Source organism: Oncorhynchus mykiss, chromosome 7 (genome assembly GCF_057628025.1).
Source record: "Oncorhynchus mykiss isolate SJ-2025 chromosome 7, ASM5762802v1, whole genome shotgun sequence".
NCBI classification, from domain to species: domain Eukaryota; kingdom Metazoa; phylum Chordata; class Actinopteri; order Salmoniformes; family Salmonidae; genus Oncorhynchus; species Oncorhynchus mykiss.
In genome coordinates, this window is record NC_143028.1 from 32667345 (window position 1) to 32686797 (window position 19453).

General features: G+C 44.6%; 1 protein-coding gene across 2 annotated transcripts in view; it reads right to left on the reverse strand.

Moving 5' to 3' along the window:
• Positions 1-19453, reverse strand: part of LOC110527714 (copine-5) — a 192855-nt gene that overhangs the window by 3528 nt on the left and 169874 nt on the right. For both annotated transcript variants that reach the window (XM_036983207.2, XM_036983206.2), the window contains 3 exons: positions 18749-18851; positions 2658-2715; positions 689-762 (listed from right to left, as the gene is read on the reverse strand). In XM_036983207.2, coding sequence (XP_036839102.1) covers positions 689-762; positions 2658-2715; positions 18749-18851 — 235 coding nt within the window. The remainder of the gene's footprint in view (positions 1-688; positions 763-2657; positions 2716-18748; positions 18852-19453) is intronic.

A 19453-nucleotide genomic window follows, 5' to 3' on the forward strand; every position in this document is an offset into this window, starting at 1 on the left:
ACAGGGAGAGAGCAAAGACACGATAGCAACTGAGAAACAGCCTGGGATAACACTACAACATATGAACATTTTCATTAATAATACATTACACATATTTATACATCCTTTTGAGCCTAGTGGTTAGAGCGTTGGGACAGTAACCGGAAGGTTGCTGGATTGAATCCCCGATCTGGGAAGGTAAAAATCTGTCGTTCTGCCCCTGAACAAGGCAGCTAACCCACTGTTCCCCGGTAGGCCAACATTGTAAATAACAATTTGTTCTTTAACAGACTAGCCTAGTCAAATACAGGTTAAATAGAAATGAAACAATCATTAATACTGATAAGGCTCATCCTTTGTACTGCCTTCGCCTTGTTGTTCTTTTACACAACAGTTAACCAGCATTCCCAGGATTTTTACTCTGTATACCTTCCCGTTTTGAAATTCCTTGAAATTCCTCTTGAAATCAATTTAACAAAGCAATGTAACCTTCCATTCATCCATTTACTTAACCCCTCTTGTACAATGTCTGTACAAAGTCTTACTCTGGATAAAGACCTCCTGGAAAACCCGGACATTTCTACTGCTCAAGGTTACGATGTGTTTGTTTATAGCCGTGTTCATGGTCAGTTTGCGTCACTGAACTGTGTGTGCGCGCGCGTGTGCTTGTGTGTGTGTGTGTGTGTGTGTGTGTGTCTGTGTGAGTCACCTGGACAATATCTCTCTCTGCAAGCTTCCCTCTGGATGAAATTCTGATGTCATCACCGTCCAACTCCACCATGGCTGCAAGGTAAAGAGATCACACAACCCCGAACATGTACAACGCATTTGTTTTGAACCAAGATGTATCAAGGTTAGTCTCGTTGAGAGGAGCATCTCGTTCACAAGAGAAACGAGGAACATGATGAAATACAATTTCTGTTTTTTTTGTTTGTACATTTTTAAAGGGTGTGTGTGCCCAGTACAGATGTAGGATCTTCATTAGAGATGTATTGCTACGGCAGGGTAACAATCCAGCAGCAACATCTACTATTATTATTACTACGTAGATTTAGAATTCATCTACATTTCTGTAGGGGTTGACACATTTTTTTCCCCCTCTGGGAAAATCAAGTCTGACGTTTGAAAGTGGAAATTCGAAACTCCAGAAGTATTTTTAAACCTCAAATACAGGGAAGAACTGAGAAGAAAGTAAGACTTGTCTGTTTTTTTGTTGTTGTCCCTAAATACCGAGAGATCGATTGGAACTGGAGACAACATATTTTACGACAAACAACTTATATACAGTGAATTCGGGAAAGTATTCAGACCCCTTGACTTTTTCCACATTATGGAACTTGTCAGAACCAGGATGAACCCATCCATTAGCCCTGATTACTTTAAACTACATTACATTAAAAACCCTTCAACACCATACCACTCTACTCTCCTCCACACACAAACACGCATGCACTGCACGTACAGTAGGCACACGTGTTGTCTCTCTCTCTCCCTCCCTCCCTCTCCTCTGCTGAATCAAATTTGTTGCTAATGGTCTTGCAGGCCATCCGTCTAACTAATTGCTAGAAGTGAGAGCGAATAGGGGCTACAGCTACTGTACCTGGCTGCTGTGTGTGAATTGTAGAAATTGAATCGCTCTCAATAACTTATATTGAACAAAAATATAAAATGCAACAATTTCAACGGTTTTACTGAGTTTACAGTCCATATAAGGAAATCAGTCAATTTAGATAAATAAATTAGGCCCTAATCTATGGATTTCAACTGACTGGGAAAGGGGCACAGCCATGGGTGGGCCTGGGAGGAGCCAGGCCCACCCACTGGGGAGCCAGGCCCAGCCAATCAGAATTAGTTTTTCACTACAAAAGGGCTTTATTACAGACATAAATACTCCGCAGTTTCATCAGCTGTCCAGTTGGCTGGTCTCAAGACTATCCTGCAGGTGAAGAAGCCGGATGTGGAGGTCCTGGGTTGGCGTGGTTACACGTGGTCTGCGTTTGTGAGGCCAGTTGGACGTACTGACAAATTCTCTAAAACGACGTTGAAGGCGGCTTATGGTAGAGAAATTAACATTCAATTCTCTTGCAATAGCTCTGGTGAAAATTACTGCAGTCAGCATGCCAATTGCACACTCCTTCAAAACTTGAGAAATAAGCTCAAATAAGCTCATTTTAAATGAGCTCCCTCATTTTAAAGAAATAAGCTTTTTGTGTGTATGGAACATTTCTGGGATCTTTTATTTCAGCTCATGATACATGGGACCAATACTTACATGTTGCGTTTATATTTTTGTTCAGTATAGCTTTCAGGCCAGGTTAATGGTGATAATGAGAATATGGACGGAGCGTAGATTGCTTTTTGATTAGTTGTCTGACTGTATCAATCGGGCACTAACAATCAGCCTCATACGTTAAATGATATATCATCGGATCTTGGTAGAGTTTAAACATGAAACACTAGGTTATATTTGAAACATGAAATACTAGGTTATATTTGAAACATTAAATACTAGGTTAAAGTTTAATAAACCTTCATTTTAAACGAGTTTTAGTACAGTTTCAGGCAATGTGAGTATTGAGCAACAATACCAGGTAGTAACTTTTTCCTTTGATATTTTTTTGCTATAAAAAAAACTACAACAACAAGTATCGTAAACTAAGTGAGATGCAGCTACTTACCGTCAAACTCAGCCTGTCCCACTCCCACGATAATGATGGACATGGGCAGTTTAGCCCCCTGAGGAGAAGAACAGGAACACACCATAATGTTATAGAGACTCTGATGGTCATTCAACACAGCCTACAAATCCTAACGCTTAACTCTTGACATGACCACTTCACAACTCCAAAACACTCTTGATATGACACACATGTAAAGTACATCCATTCTCTTTTTTCCATATAGACAGAGAAAAATGGAAATATATTCGAGGCTGTTCCATACAACCTGATCTATTACACAGATACATAGTCATGTATAAGTGAAAGACATGTAGGAGACATGGGTCATTTACTTTCCTGAGAGACCGATGAGTCTCTTACATGCTATACTACACACAAATGCACGCCCACACAACTCCAAGAGGGCAGTCGTATTCATTCAAGCTCACAGTGAGTCTCCATTGTTGTTGACCCAGATGTGATCTCCATGCTATATATTCTGTGACAGCTACATGGTTAAACACCCAGTTATAGGTTAGTACACCACACCACTAATATTCTGGAGAGGAGAGCACTTTAGCTTGATGAAGGGCCATTAACTATGAATGGGTCTTTATTGCTGCAGACACATGGAGTACAGAGAGAGAGAGCAGCGCATTGTTACTGGGTGATCTAAACCATTTCTGCACAGTTTGCATCTCTATCTGGGTGCATCTCTCTCTGTGTGCAAACCCACCATAGCACCGGCTCCAATCTAAGTGCCATTGCCATTTAGCAAACTCCAGGTGGTGCTATGGTTAGATGACATTAAAATAGAGGTCTTTGGTCAAGCACACCAATGCTGGGTTTAGCCTTCGAAAGAACAATGCCAAAGGCTCAGTGTCGTTATCCTAGCAAGGGGAGGGTGCTGGAGTATTGAAAACTGGGGATCCAATCATTTTGACCCTTTTCTTTCATATTTTGTTTTTATTACTTGTTAAACAAAATCTCTTTCTCTGAGCAATTCTATTAGTCTAAAATAAAATAAAATACACTGTGGCTCAGTATTTGTATTATTTATTCCATACAGCGCAGTCTTTTTTTGCTCATCTTTATCAAGGAAGCCAATAAACATTGGTAAAGTGTTGATTAGGTAGGAGTTGGGAGATTGAAGATGACTGTGAGGTGGGAATGGGGAGGCAACCCTTCCCGCCAATTACCCTCCCAACCACTCCCAAGACAAGTCCTGCGGAAGCAGGAACAGGAGCTGGAGGAAGTTACTTCTAGACTATGATCCAAGGTCCAATTTAGCGTTTTTTTAACCCTAATGTTTCGTATTGGGGGAACTGATCTGAAATACCTTGTAGTTATTTGTGCTTAAATCATAAAAAATATATATTTCAGATGGATGCATATTCTCACAGAAACTGCATTTGTCTCCAGCCCAAGACTAACGCAGCGTGTCAGCTGACCTAGTTTGTTACGGGGGCGAGATCTACTTCTCTGTCTTGTCATCTCTGTTATTACCCTGAAACAGATTGATGATCCCAAAGTATCAGTGTTCAACACTGTCAGTCCCTGTCCTCCCACGCCACGCCACACACACACACACACACACATACACAGCTCATCAAGTATTTATGCTGCTAAAATATGCTGACGTGTGCGGGGAGGGGGGCTTGGAGTGTGAGTGGGTAGACTTTAATTAAACTACAAAAACATTCCAATAAAATAACTATGCAAGGTAGAAAAAAACACTACGTTTTTCTTAGACAAACTTTAATTAGATAGAGAATGGATTGAGAAGCCTATTTTTCATGTATTTCTCTCTCCGACTCCCCACCTCTCTCATTTCTCCCCCTCAGTCGTTCCTATCAATTCAAACACACTGAAACGGACAGTATCTTTAATTAAAGATACACCATGGTGTTAGGACTGTAGTCAGTTAACAATAGAACCGCTGGGCTTCTCAGCCTCCATGTATCGCTATCAGGCGTCCCCTTTAGCCTACTTATCACAATTATCCACTGTGTTGTTGTGACAACCGGGCTATACTCGTATTCTTAATATTATCCGTAAATTGACAGTTGATTCTCCTGATCAGAAAAAAAGGGTAATGTTTTATAACGCCTAAAAATTGGCAAACGACCAATCTCCTCAAAGGTTTATTTATAGACCAAAAAAATATGTAGATTAGGAGCAGTGTGTGGCGGTGACTGTGTCTGTGTGTCTGTGCAGTAGCGTAGTTTAATCATGACGGGCCCAGATGCCCCCCAAAAATGATGGGCCCCTATCACCAGTCATATTGCCCCTCAAATTCAAATTATTTTTTTGGTAAGGCTGTGTGGTAATAGAACCTAGTCTAAGGGCACATTTGAAGCTGTTACCAGAGAAGCCGCAATATAGCCAATACATTCAACGCTATGGATGGCGGTCAGAAATTAACCCGTTTAAAAGTCGATCAGCACCACGGAAAGAACAAAGCGGTCAAAAAAAAACCACCCTATTTTATCTGCAAATAATAGGCAATAGCCTATATTACAAAACATAAATATATAGATCAATCTCTTGACTGAAACACCAAAACACAGCTAATGACCGAGTGCATGCTAGCTGAAGTTATGCATGGTGCAAAACCGGTATTTCAAATGATCTGCCTCCCACAGAGGCCTAGAGCAAAAACACCAGCAAATCAATCAAGTGGAGCATTGAAACAGCGTAAGTGCTTACTATTATTACCATAGCCTAGTTAAAAGTATAGGCTATGATGACAATGAAATGGCTCAGCGGCCGTGCACCAGAACATGGTTTCCAAAGACAGAAAGACAAGCAATGTAAATGAATATCGATTTATCTGGGTAGCCTGCCCTGTAATAATCTAAACTCACTCACTCATTTGATTGGCATTCGACGGGCCTTGCGCTCTGCGGAAGTCGTTGACAATTGAAATTCATGGTCCTGGACCTGGTGTTTTCAATGGACAGAATGGTCAACCCACTCAGTCTCTCCTGTACCATGCTGCTCCGCAGGTATGATTTCATTATTTTACCTTTGGAAAAGGAGCGCTCGGCACTGGCTACCGTTAATTAAAGGCAGAGTCCTAAAAAAATAGCATCGCTGTAACTACTTCCCCAAATGTAGCAGTGACTGAATTGTTATCCACAATGAGCATATTGGCCAGGTCTCTCACTGTAGTGTGCTTTGCTATTTACATTCTTAAAAACAGGCCCTGAAAGAGAGTAATTGGCCAGGGAAGCTTGCTGATATATCTTTGCTGTAATGTTCAGCCAGCCGGCTGGCGGTCTCGAAGAGCGCATCATCATCTGCGTTGGCCAGGGTAGTGGGATGGATGGAGTCAAACAGACTTGATGTTGCCCGCATACTTTTAAATCGGTTTGACAGCTGGTAGATAACGATGTCAGGGTTTGCATTAAAGACGTTGACACTAAAACGACTCTCCCCATCAGACAGTCGCTCGTCCTCACATAGCTCATTAAAATGACGCCTAACCTTCCTTCTCCGAATGTATTCAAATGCGTTCTGAGCTTCCCATTTTTGTCTGCAAGCGTCTTTGCAGTGACTTTGGCCATCTCAAAACCCCGTCGTAATCCGGACAGGACCTTTATCATGTCCTTGCGTAGGCTGACTGCTCTGTGCAGGCATCCCTCTCGCCCTTCTTGTCACTTAAAAGCACAATCTTGGTGAGGGCCTTCATTACGTCCACATATCTGTATCTCTGGGCCGCAAGGGACTCATATCTAAATGACCTGCGGGTGGGACACAGTCGTTTTAGAGTTACATTTTTTTCTCTGATGCATAATCAAATATACCACTCAACATTGACCATCTCTTTATGCTATGCCCGAAGAAGGTGTATAACAGTTCAACAGTTTTATAAAACTTGAATAGCCAGGTTAAGATTGGGTGCTGCGCAATGCACACAAACAGCAAGCGGCTCTTTTTCGGATATTCTGGCCTGCACACCCGAATAGACCCCGCTCATGTCAGCAGCTACATCATACCTCCCTGCCCACGACATTTTGAAATATCCAGCCCATTATCCTCTATGCTGCCCAGGATTTTAGGACGTGTCAGCAGTCTCCAGAAATCCTAAAAACGACTCTGTGATGGTCAGATCTGTGGCGACATTATTTGCATCCCTTATCACTCTCACATAGCGATACACTTGGCTTAACTGGTCTACTTTGGATACATCCGGTGTGGTGTCATAATAATAAAATAAAAAAAGGGCTTCCTGCATCTCTCCCTGCATGTCACACTTCACTCTCTCGGCTAAAATATACATCAGCTCATTTTTTGATTTGAGGACTGAGATAGTTCACGGATCCTGCGGGGTGTTCTAAAAGTTGTTTCAGAACTGGGTTGTAAAATGACAGCAGTTCAATTGTACTGTTGGCCTGCCCCAGCTTTTCACGGTGCCGTCTGAACGCCACAATGCAAGTGTGAGAGTTACATTAACTATGCGCTCCAACACCTGTCGCCAGAAATTTGCTGCGTTTACTCACGCCTCTCTCCATTTCTGCGTCAATAGTGCCATTGAGCTTCCATTATTCATGTAAATCTGGGATGTCACCCACGCATCAGAGAAGAAAGGGGCACTCCGATCTCAGAACAGCCAGCAAGGCTCACAATACGCAATCTAGTTTGGCCGAATAACATAGCCACGTGGTAATTTGATTCCTGCCTTGGTTGTAGTGGTGTAATACGACTCGGAAAAACACCGCCTTTCGTCATCTCTTGGGAATGGGCCAATAGGCTTACACGAGTGAAACAGTATAGCTTCCGTTCCTCTCCTCGCCCCTACCGGGGCTGAACCAGGGACCCCCTGCACACAACAACCACGAACCATCTTTACTATGAGGATTCTGTGTTATGCATTATAGCCCGTTACCATATATGTGATTGAATATTATCTGCTGTTGTCTTGTGTGGATGTATGTGTTATGCAACATAGCTGATTTGAGACATTGTTAACAGTTTCAGGGCCATGGGCCTTTCTCATGATGGAAAAATACAGAATAACATGAAGACAGGAACTGTGCAATGAGTTGGGGGGGGCACATTCAGAACGTAGTGTTGCGAGAACAAACAGTATTTTGTTAGATAACAGGAGCCAGGTGCCTAATAACTGTATATTCTACACAACTACAACGACTGATCGCTGAAGCGCTTAGGGGGCTGGGACCAGCTCGGGCGCCAACAATCAACGATAGGCTGAGTGAGTTTAAACCACGCCCAGTCTCTACTCTGACAGGCCAGCTCGGAAGCAGGAACTACTTCTGTCAAGAGTATATTATAATATTTTTGTCAGGAACAAGTCAGTTCTCTGTTTGCCCTGCGAGGTGTGACAGAGAGCCCGTATATACGAAAATTGCATTTACCACTTATTGCTTAGCTAATAAAAATTCATAGCATACAATGGGGTGACTCATTGTCATATTTATCCTGATACCAGATTCGATTGACCCTAACATTACCCATCGCTCAACAAAAGCCGCGGCCCTTGCAGAGCAAGCGGAACAACTACTTCAAGGTCTCAGAGTGAGTGACGTCACCGATTGGAACGCTATTAGCGCAAACCCCGCTAACTAGCTAGCCATTTCACATCGGTTACACGTGTGGTTTAACTTTTGCATCCACATTTGTTGCATAATGCCCTCTGTCAGTTGGATAGATTAAAAGGCCGTCTGTCCCATTTCCACCTGTTTCCTCAGCCGACACGATTCTAGCCTCACCCTGCTCCCTATCCCCCCGCCCGACCCGGGGATAGCTGGTGCTCAGGGTGTATCCGCCGAAACCTGACAACCTGTACCCTCCTCTGTCAAAGTCGCTTCTTCTGGCACAATGGAACAGCTTGGCCTGGGCTCACTTGACCCGCTAAAAGCTGCTACTGGCGATGATAAACCTACATCCTCTTTTGCATTTGAAAAAGGAATCTAATTTAACTCATTTTGATACCTCCTTTGCGTTCAAATTTTTTGGCCTTCCTCTTTTGGGATCCACTTGTGTTGATACATTGCTGATTTTTAAATCCGGAATTTTCTATTCTCGACCTTCTTTATTTAATTTTGTCCATTGTCTCTTGACACAATGAGGTGTGTTCCGCCTCCTCATTAATTCACATAGAAGTAGCCCATTTCACTGTTGCAGACAATTTAAGTTTTGAGGCTTTACTGAGCCGGACAAACTATTCGCTGAGGAGAGGCTAAGCACTTTCCCAGACATTTGCACCTCTCCAGTCAGAAAATTACTTGCACAAACATTTTCCCCCTGGCGCATTTTCCGGCTGGCGCCCGCATTGCCTTCATTATTGTTTTCCACACTAAAAATAACTTTGGACATGTCTGCATTCATATCAAAGTAAGTGCCTGATTACACTATCATTATACTTTCTGTATATGTGACTCATCAGCTGGATTCAGTCTTTCGTAGCAAAATTAGAAAATTTGTTTGTTTTTTACATTGGATAAAATTAGAGACTCTACAAAAATGGTATATCATACACTGCATTTTTGAGGAACAATGGAAAGTAATTATTCTTTGAAAGTTGCTAAACTTGTAAACTCACTTTTGAGAAAATGGCCTTTGAATGTTTTGGTAGCTAGTGAAGAGCTCTTCTTTGTCTACACCCATTCAACATCTTTCACACCAGAAACTACAATATGAATTAGCTAATAGCAATTACTATTTATAATTAATCACATCACGGGTGCGCTCATCATTGATTGAAATAATTGAGTAAAACATTTTCTAGAAATGAAAAGTAATCCGCCGATGGGTAGTTTGTGCATGCCGGAATGTTTTTTTTTTGCATCAACCAAAGATAAGAGGAGACAAGATGAGTTTGATCTGTTTATAGTATGCATTTTGAAGGGGGAGTGTCATCTACGATCATCCACTTCCCTTAATTCACTTTTGGAAGTTTACCCAAAATATGAGTGAACCATTCCTTCACCTCATTAGATGAGTGGGAGGCCCCCGTGCACAACTGAGCAAGAGGACAAGTGCATTAGAGTGTCTAGTTTGAGAAACAGACGCCTCACAAGTTCTCAACTGGCAGCTTTATTAAATAGTACCCACAACGTCAACAGTGAAGATGCAACTCCGGGATGCTGGCCTTCTAAGCAGAGTTGCAAAGAGAAAGCCATATCTCAAACTGGCCAATAAAAATAAAATATTAAGATGGGCAAAAGAACACAGACACCGGACAGAGGAAATCTGCCTAGAAGACCAACATCCAAGAGTTGCATCTTCACTGTTTGTAACGGTTTTCTTTATGTGAAGGAGAGTCGGACCAAAATGCAGCGTGTAGATTGCGATCCATGTTTTAATGAACAAACGTAAAACACGAATCAATGCAAACACTACAAAATAAAGAACGTGATGAACGTAACGAAAACCTAAAACAGCCTATCTGGTGAAAAACACATAGACAGGAACAATCACCCACAAACACACAGTGAAACCCAGGCTACCTAAATATGGTTCCCAATCAGAGACAATGACGAACACCTGCCTCTGATTGAGAACCATATCAGGCCGAACATAGAACTGGACAAACTAGACATGTAACATAGAATGCCCACTCAGATCACACCCTGACCAATCAAAACATAGAAAATACAAAGTAAACTATGGTCAGGGCGTGACAGTACCCCCCCCCCCAAGGTGCGGACTCCGGCCGCAAAACCTGAACCTATAGGGGAGGGTCTGGGTGGGCATCTGTCCGCGGTGGCGGCTCTGGCGCTGGACGTGGACCCCACTCCATGACAGTTTTAATCCCCCTCCTAAACGTCCCTAAATAGGTTACCCACCACAATGATAACATGGGACAGAGGGACAGCTCGGGACAGAGGTAACTCGGGACAGATGGGTAGCTCAGCACTGAGAGGAAGCTCAGCACTGAGAAGAAGCTCAGCACTGAGAGGAAGCCCAGGCAGGTAGTAGAAACTACCAGAACCTGGCTGGCTGGCGGTTTCAGCAGATCCTGGTCGACTGGCAGATCTGGAAGAGTCTGGTCGACTGGCAGATCTGGAAGAGTCTGGTCGACTGGCAGATCTGGAAGAGTCTGGTCGACTGGCAGATCTGGAAGAGTCTGGTCGACTGGCAGATCTGGAAGAGTCTGGTCGACTGGCAGATCTGGAAGAGTCTGGTCGACTGGCAGATCTGGAAGAGTCTGGTCGACTGGCAGATCTGGAAGAGTCTGGACGACTGGCAGATCTGGAAGAGTCTGGACGACTGGCAGATCTGGAAGAGTCTGGACGACTGGCAGATCTGGAAGAGTCTGGACGACTGGCAGATCTGGAAGAGTCTGGACGACTGGCAGATCTGGAAGAGTCTGGACGACTGGCAGATCTGGAAGAGTCTGGTCAACTGGCAGATCTGGAAGAGTCTGGTCGACTGGCAGATCTGGGAGAGTCTGGTCGACTGGCAGCTCTGACTGCTCCATGCTGACTGGCTGCTCCATGATGACTGGCAGCTCTGGCTGCTCCATGCTGACTGGCTGCTCCATGCTGACTGGCAGCTCTGGCTGCTCCATGCTGACTGGCTGCTCCATGCTGACTGGCAGCTCTGGCTGCTCCATGCTGACTGGCTGCTCTGGCTGCTCCATGCTGACTGGCTGCTCCATGCTGACTGGCTGCTCCATGCTGACTGGCGGCCCTGGCTGCTCCATGCTGACTGGCGGCCCTGGCTGCTCCATGCTGACTGGCGGCCCTGGCTGCTCCATGCTGACTGGCAGCTCTGGCTGCTCCATGCTGACTGGCTGCTCTGGCTGCTCCATGCTGACTGGCTGCTCCATGCTGACTGGCGGCCCTGGCTGCTCCATGCTGACTGGCGGCCCTGGCTGCTCCATGCTGACTGGCGGCCCTGGCTGCTCCATACTGACTGGCGGCCCTGGCTGCTCCATGCTAACTGGCAGCTCTGGCGGCTCCTTGCAGACTGGCAGCTCTGGCGGCTCCTTGCAGACTGGCAGCTTTGGCGGCATCCTGCAGACAGGCAGCTCTGGCGGCTCCTTGCAGACTGGCAGCTCCTTGCAGACTGGCAGCTCTATGCAGACTGGCAGCTCCTTGCAGACTGGCAGCTCCTTGCAGACTGGCAGCTCCTTGCAGACTGGCAGCTCCTTGCTAACTGGCAGCTCTATGCTAACTGGCAGCTCTATGCTAACTGGCAGCTCTATGCTAACTGGCAGCTCTATGCTAACTGGCAGCTCTTTGCAAACTGGCAGTTCTGAACAGGCGGGAGACTCCGGCAGCGCTGTAGAGAAGGAAGGCTCTAACAGCGCTAAACAGGCGGGAGACTCAGACAACGCTGGAGAGGAGGAGGGCTCCGACAGCGCTGGACAGGCGAGGCGCACTGTAGGCCTGATGCGTGGTGCTGGCACTGGTGGTACTGGGCCGAGGACACGCACAGGAAGCCTGGTGCGGGGAGCTGCTACCGGAGGGCTGGGGTGTGGAGGTGGTACTGGAAAAACCGGACCGTGCAGGCGCACTGGAGCTCTTGAGCACCGAGCCTGCCCAACCTTACCTGGTTGAATGCTCACGGTCGCCCTGCCAGTGCGGCGAGGTGGAATAGCCCGCACTGGGCTATGCAGGCGAACCGGAGACACCGAGCGCAAGGCTGGTGCCATGTAAGCCGGCCCAAGGAGACGCACTGGGGACCAGCTGCGTAGAGCCGGCTTCATGGCATTAGGCTCGACGCTCAATCTAGCCCGGCAGACACGCGGAGCTGGAATATACCGCACCGGGCTATGCACCCGCACTGGAGACACCGTGCGCACCACTGCATAACACGGTGCCTGTCCGGTCTCTCTAGCCCCCCGGTAAGCACAGGGAGTCTGCCCAGGTCTCCTACCTGGCATAGCCATACTCCCTGTTAGCCCCCCCCCAAGAAATTTTTGGGGCTGCCTCTCAGGCTTCCATCCGCTACGTCGTGCTGCCTCCTCATATCTGCGCCTCTCCGCTTTCGCCGCCTCCAGTTCTTCTTTGGGGCGGCGATATTCTCCTGGCTGAGCCCAGGGTCCTCTTCCTTCTAATTCGTCCTCCCATGTCCATACCTCCTCTTTGGGCTGCTCCTGTTGCCTCTTTGGGCGGCTACACTCCCCTGGTTTAGCCCAGGGTCCTCTCCCGTCGAGGATTTCCTCCCATGTCCAGAAATCCTTATTGCGCGTCTCCTCGCGCTGCTCCTGCCTGTTGACACGCTGCTTGGTCCTTTTGTGGTGGGTGATTCTGTAACGGTTTTCTTTATGTGAAGGAGAGTCGGACCAAAATGCAGCGTGTAGATTGCGATCCATGTTTTAATGAACAAACGTAAAACACGAATCAATGCAAACACTACAAAATAAAGAACGTGATGAACGTAACGAAAACCTAAAACAGCCTATCTGGTGAAAAACACATAGACAGGAACAATCACCCACAAACACACAGTGAAACCCAGGCTACCTAAATATGGTTCCCAATCAGAGACAATGACGAACACCTGCCTCTGATTGAGAACCATATCAGGCCGAACATAGAACTGGACAAACTAGACATGTAACATAGAATGCCCACTCAGATCACACCCTGACCAATCAAAACATAGAAAATACAAAGTAAACTATGGTCAGGGCGTGACACTGTTGATGTTGAGACAGGTGTTCTGCGAGTACTATTTAACGAAGCTGCCAGTTGAGGACTTGTGAGGCATTTGTTTCTCAAACTAGACACTCTAATGTATTTGTCCTCTTGCTCAGTTGTGCACCGGGGCCTCCCACTCCTCTTTCTATTGTGGTTAGAGCCAGTACAAAAGCGCTTTCTAATGATCAATTAGCCTTTTAAAATGATAAACTTGGATTATCTAACACAACGTGCCATTGAACACAGGAGTGATGGTTGCTGATAATGGGCCTCTGCACGCCTATGTAGTATTCCATAAAAAATCAGCCGTTTCCAGCTACAATAGTCATTTACAACATTAACAATGTCTTCACTGTATTTCTGATCAATTTGATGTTATTTTAATGGACAAAAATAGTGGTTTTCTTTTAAAAACAAGGACATTTTTAAGTGTCCCCAAACTTTTGAACAGTAGTGTATATTCTTTTAATCAAAATGTGTTTTTTTGGGGGCAGAAATGCCTTCTGGAATATGTGAACTTTCATGTGCCTTAATAACAAACGTGTATTTCATCTATAAATACAAATAAAATGGTTAAATTACGAGCCTAGTTGGTTTAGCCACGGAAAAAGACAGGAACTTTCCCGCTGGGCATGATTGGCTGAGATAATGGATGGACTGAACATACCGGGAGATGAGTTTGGATTGGTCTGCCATGCAACATGTTTCTGTTTATAACGTGAGCTGCTCAGTATGTGTTGAGAGCCCTTTCTACCGCATCCATTTTTAAATATATAACGTTAGCCAACTAGAACAAAAGTTTTTCTACTTTTCTCAACAACATTGAATGCCCTGAATCTATTGACCAATCAGTTGGGGAAAGTGATTTGTTACTTTCTGCACACGCCACAGTCAGTGTGAACTGGAGTGACTTGACACAACGCTGCCCAAACAAGATGTAGCTACGAACAAAACTGAGTTAAATGGTTCCAGTCTGCCGTGAAGCATTCATCAATGTATACGGGTAAGAGTCTAGATACATTTTTAGTTAGTATAAGTTTCTAATTTTGTCAGAAAGTCATTTTTCATTGCAAGTTACAGTGTACTGTTAGCTAGCTAGTAAACGTTAGCTTGCTGGCTCGCTAACTAACGTTACATGTATGATCTGTGTAGTAATATTATTTGAACCAGAAATCCAGTTGCATTCTTAGTTATAGCCTAATGTTAGCTAGCTAACGTTGAACCTGGTTGGTATAGTAGTAGCGTGAGTTGGGATTATGCCGGTTCATTGTGACCCATCCACTTAGCTAGATGTGGCTGGGTGTTGTTTACAGAATTTCCTTCACATGACCCATCAATTTAGACAAGTTTGTCAGGTAAGTGTCATCTAATAATGATAAAATATTTTTATCTGGACACTTTCTGTTTTTGATATTGCTTCTCTGCAAGTAACCATTTCATTGTACTGTTTACACCTTCTGTTTCCAGTGCATGTGACAAATCAACTTTTTATTTTATTTGATACCGTTTGTGTTTACCAGAGACGGTAATACGAAGAACAACATGACCTGCACCAAAGTCAGATTAGGATGTAGGCCAAGGACTAGATATAGTGTATTTTTACCTGGAGTTTTTCCTTATTGTAGGCTACTACTTTCACCACGTTTAGTCTTGAAATCTTTGGTTGTTTACTAAACGAATCATCACCCTGTTCAGCAAATGGCCTCACATGTGAATCCTTAAAGAGATGGATGGAGCTAAGACTTAAGAGGGTGTGAACGATGCTGAATGGGTGTAGACAAAGAAGAGCACGCCAGTAGGTGTACCAAAACATTTTCTCAAAAGTGGATTTACAATTTCATCAACTTTCAAAGAGGAATGACTTTCCCATTGTTCTTCAACTGCAATGTAGGATATACCATGTTCTAGCTGTCTACTTTTATCCCATGTAAAAAAACACAATTTCAAATTTTGCTACATAAGACCGAATCAAGGCTTTCGGTCACATATTTGCGATGGTACACTCCAGGGACCACTCAACAATGATCACAAAGATGTGATCGTATGCATCAAAGGGTTAAGTTAGGAATAGGTGTGGAAAAAATAAACAGGTATACGGGCTCTAAATACGTTTCTGTTTGTGATTTAAAAAAAACAAAAACATTTTGACAGCTGAGTAATGCAAAATAAAATGATTTAGGAAGCCAGGGAAGCAGGAGGATGTTGCTTTCAAAATGGCTGATTTATTTTAGTTACAAAATCAAACGGTAGGAGGCATTGGCGTTTGGTGGTTCTAGTGTTTTTTTCTCTTCTTTACATTTTTTAAAATATATTCCCCCCCCCCCCCTACCCTACCATCCCTACCCTAATTGGAGTAAACTAACTAACAACAGTACATCTACTACTACTTACAGCTATTTTGCAAGGGATGGCCATTTCGGCAGGGGTATAGAGGTATCAGGCCTTCTTGTGTGGACAGCTGGACTTTAGGGAGCTAAAGGGGAGTGGGTGAAGACTCAGGTTGCGGCCCAATTTTTCTCCTTCCTCCGAAAGTGTACACTTGTTCACTTCCCTACCCTGGTTTAAAAGGAAATGACTGGTATAAGAAATGTGATGTAAACTCCCACTAGCCCATGTCTACACCAATCCAAGGCTTTTACTTTTGTGGGAAGTGGTGAAGGAGACATTATTGGGACTCATCCTACACAGTGGTGTAAAGTACTACTTAAGTCATTTTTGGGGGGATATTTGTACTTAAATTCACTATTTATATTTTGGACAACTTTTACTTTTATTTCAATACATTCCTAAAGGAAATAATGTACTATTTACTCCATACATTTTCTCTGACACGCAAAAGTACTCATACATAGCAGGACAGGAAAATGGTCCAAATCACACACTTCTCAAGAGAACGTCCCAGGTCATCCCTACTGCCACTGATCTGACATACTCATTAAACACAAATGCTTAATTTGTAAACGATGTCTGAGTGTTGGAGTGTGCCCCTGGCTATCCTTAAAAAAAAGAAACAAAAGAAAATGGTGCCGTCTGGTTTGCTTAATGTAAGGAATATGAAATTATTAATATTTTTACTTTTAGTATATTTTAGCAATTACATTTAGTTTTGAAACTTAGTTAAATTTAAAACCAAAACTTTTACTCTTTTACTCAACCAATATTTTACTGGGTGACTTTCACTGTTACTTGAGTCATTTTCTATTAAGGTATCTTTACTTTTACTCAAGTACTGGACCAGCAGAACACAACAGGAAGTGATGTTACAGTAGTTTAACATGTCCATCATCCACTCTGAGACCACCGTCCATAAACAAAATGTGTAAGAAGCCTGGGGATGTCTAACTGATTAGTCCTGTCTGTTTCTATAACACTCATTCAGAGGCGACGAGAATGCACGTATGTATGTGTGTTTGCTGCTGATGAAACAGTATGAGAACAGTGAGCGTCTGCGGGGGAGAACGTCTTCTGTGTGACACACCAAAGGATTTCTGACCAGAGCCTGAGAAGCCAATCACACCTACGTCTGAGTCGGTGACTCATAAATAACGTAATTCACAAGTCGTCAATTATGTCCTGTGATGTCCCACTGAGAGAGACAAGAAACCACCCCAGACTTCGACTGAAGAAGACATTAAGCCTAGTACGTCATTTGGAGGACTCCCCTCTAGAAGTGACCTTTGAGAACCACAGTGTGATACCACAGCCTGATACCACAGTGGCAAATGAATGTGTGAATCCAACTAAGAGCTTTGCAGCGCAACGCTAAACTTCTCCCCTGTTTTGGTCTCGAGGCTACCACGTTGTAGCAGCGTGAAGCGCACCCGTGCACATGAGCAGATACTCTGTGTGACCGTGTGGTCTTAATATCTGCGGTGCTTTTCGTTGCAACATCATCTCGCTGAGTCTTCCTTTAAATGTCTTGGTTGTAAAATCAACTGAAACGGCAATGTCCAAACTCTCTTCGTATATGGGTCCTGGACTAGAGTAGCCTACAGAACAGGTCTACAAAGGGAGGGCTGGATGAATGATGTCTTAAAACCAGATTTGAACCACATAGGAAACACCGGGGAACCAATAATGAGAGAACCACACCTCAATACATTATCAGGCTGTGGAAGACTAATAGAGAAGCAGTGGGCTAGCCTCCTAACTCCTCTCTAAGGGATATCCTGTACCTCTAGTAAAGCCATGTTTTTAAACCTCCCGAGAAAGTGTGGGAGACTTGAACAACATGATCTGTGACATTTACAGAGTCACATTGATGCTAACATCAGGATGTGGCGTTAGGCTCCGGTAGGGGTCTGAGGGTGTTGACGGGGCCATAGTAGAATTGTGCACGGCGCAATTTAATCGTTGGGCGGAGAAAGAAATGTGTCAAAGTGTCTGATTCACCAGGGGCCCTGATATGACATGAACTGTTTTAACATGACAGGAGCCCGAGAGGAGAAGAGAGAGGGAGAGAGAGCCTGAGAGGAGAAGAGGGAGGGAGAGAGGGAGAGAGAGCCTGAGAGGAGAAGAGAGAGGGAGAGAGGGAGAGAGACCCTGAGAGGAGAAGAGAGAGGGAGAGAGAGCCTGAGAGAAGAAGAGAGAAAGAGAGAGGGAGGTACATAGAGAAAGAGGGAAGGAGGTAGGGAGAGGCCAGAGAGAAAGAGAGGTGAAGCAAGAGAGAAAGAGAGAGGTGACGCAAGACAGAAATAGAGAGCAATGAAAAGAGGTAGAGCGAAATAATGCATTGAGAGAGCATTGCTTTGCTTTGGAGCACTGTTGTGTTCTCTAACTGAGTGACAGGTTCCATAGTGTACTGTCCCCCCTGCCCCAGCTGTGTTATGAATGACACACAGCATGGGCCTCGCCTTCCTCCCTCCGTTACCTCCCTCGCCTTCCTCCCTCCGTTACCTCCCTCCCTTCCTCCCTCCGCCAGCTGTAGAGAAGTAGGTCAGTGTTCCTGAAAACACTCTCCGGAGGACACACACACACACCATCCTGTCCAGAGCTCTTTGAACTGAAGAGGACGCTCAAAGCATTTCAACTTCACTCTCCTATTTCAGAGAAAACATTAGATTCCATCACCATCAAAAGAGCAGAACTGAAAGCAGTAGAGGCAGCAGGGTTGTATGCAGGTAGAGGTGCAGTAGTCAGTCAGAGAGGCCAAGCAAGATAGAGCAGCAGGCAAGATCTTAAAAGGAAGGTGTGGCTGTTCTAACGGTTTGACTAACAGTCGCAAATTCCCTTTAAATCCAGTGTGCTGGAGGTCTGGCCGATTCCACGCAGATGACTTTCTCTTCATTCTTTCTCTTCGTTTGCTTCTCTCTCCAAACATTCTCGCTTCTCGCTTCTCTCTCTCTTTCTCTCTCTCTCTCTCTCTCTCTACATCTCCCCTCATTTCTCTTTCATGTACCACCATTTTCTCCCTCTCTCTCTCTCTCCCTCTTTCATCCTTCCTCTTCAACCACTCTCTCTCTCTCCATCTCTCCTTCTCTCCAGACTTACATTGACGATGGCCTCCTTGGTCTGAGCCATGTCTGATATGACTCCGTCTGTGATGATGAGGAGGACGAAGTACTGGGACCCGTCCTGAACCGCTGCAGCATAACTGAAGAGGAACACACACGCACACACACACACACACACGCACGCATGCAGGCAAGTCAGGCAGGCAAGTATGCACACACACAAACAGGCGCGCAGGCACACACACAAGCAGATTGTGAGTAAAAAAGCAAACACCCTGAACCAAACTCAAACTTCCTGTGACCAATGACATGCTTGAATGTCATTCTTTAACTAAAGTCATTGTACTCCCTCTCCATCTTCTCCACTCCAGTCCCTTCTACATTTCAGTGTCTATTAAATTTAAATACTATACTCTGATATCATTCTGCGGATTGATAACATTCATTCTATTCATTATCATACCTCGAAAAACACTTTGACCTCAAACACTGCAGGATATGAAGCCGAACTACGCCGTGTGTTTCAGTGATCAACTGAGTGTCTGTGTTCATTTGTTCCCTCTGTCTGGAGTCATTTTCTCCCTTTCAGCCCAACTCCATTCACATGGTAATGGATAGAGGACTGACTGTTACTGTGCCTGGAGGGACATATTCAGAACTCTTTTTATCTCTATGGTCTTATCTCTCTTTGTTTGGAAAGTTATCAGACTGCGGACTAGGTGTGTGTGTGCCTGTGTGTTTG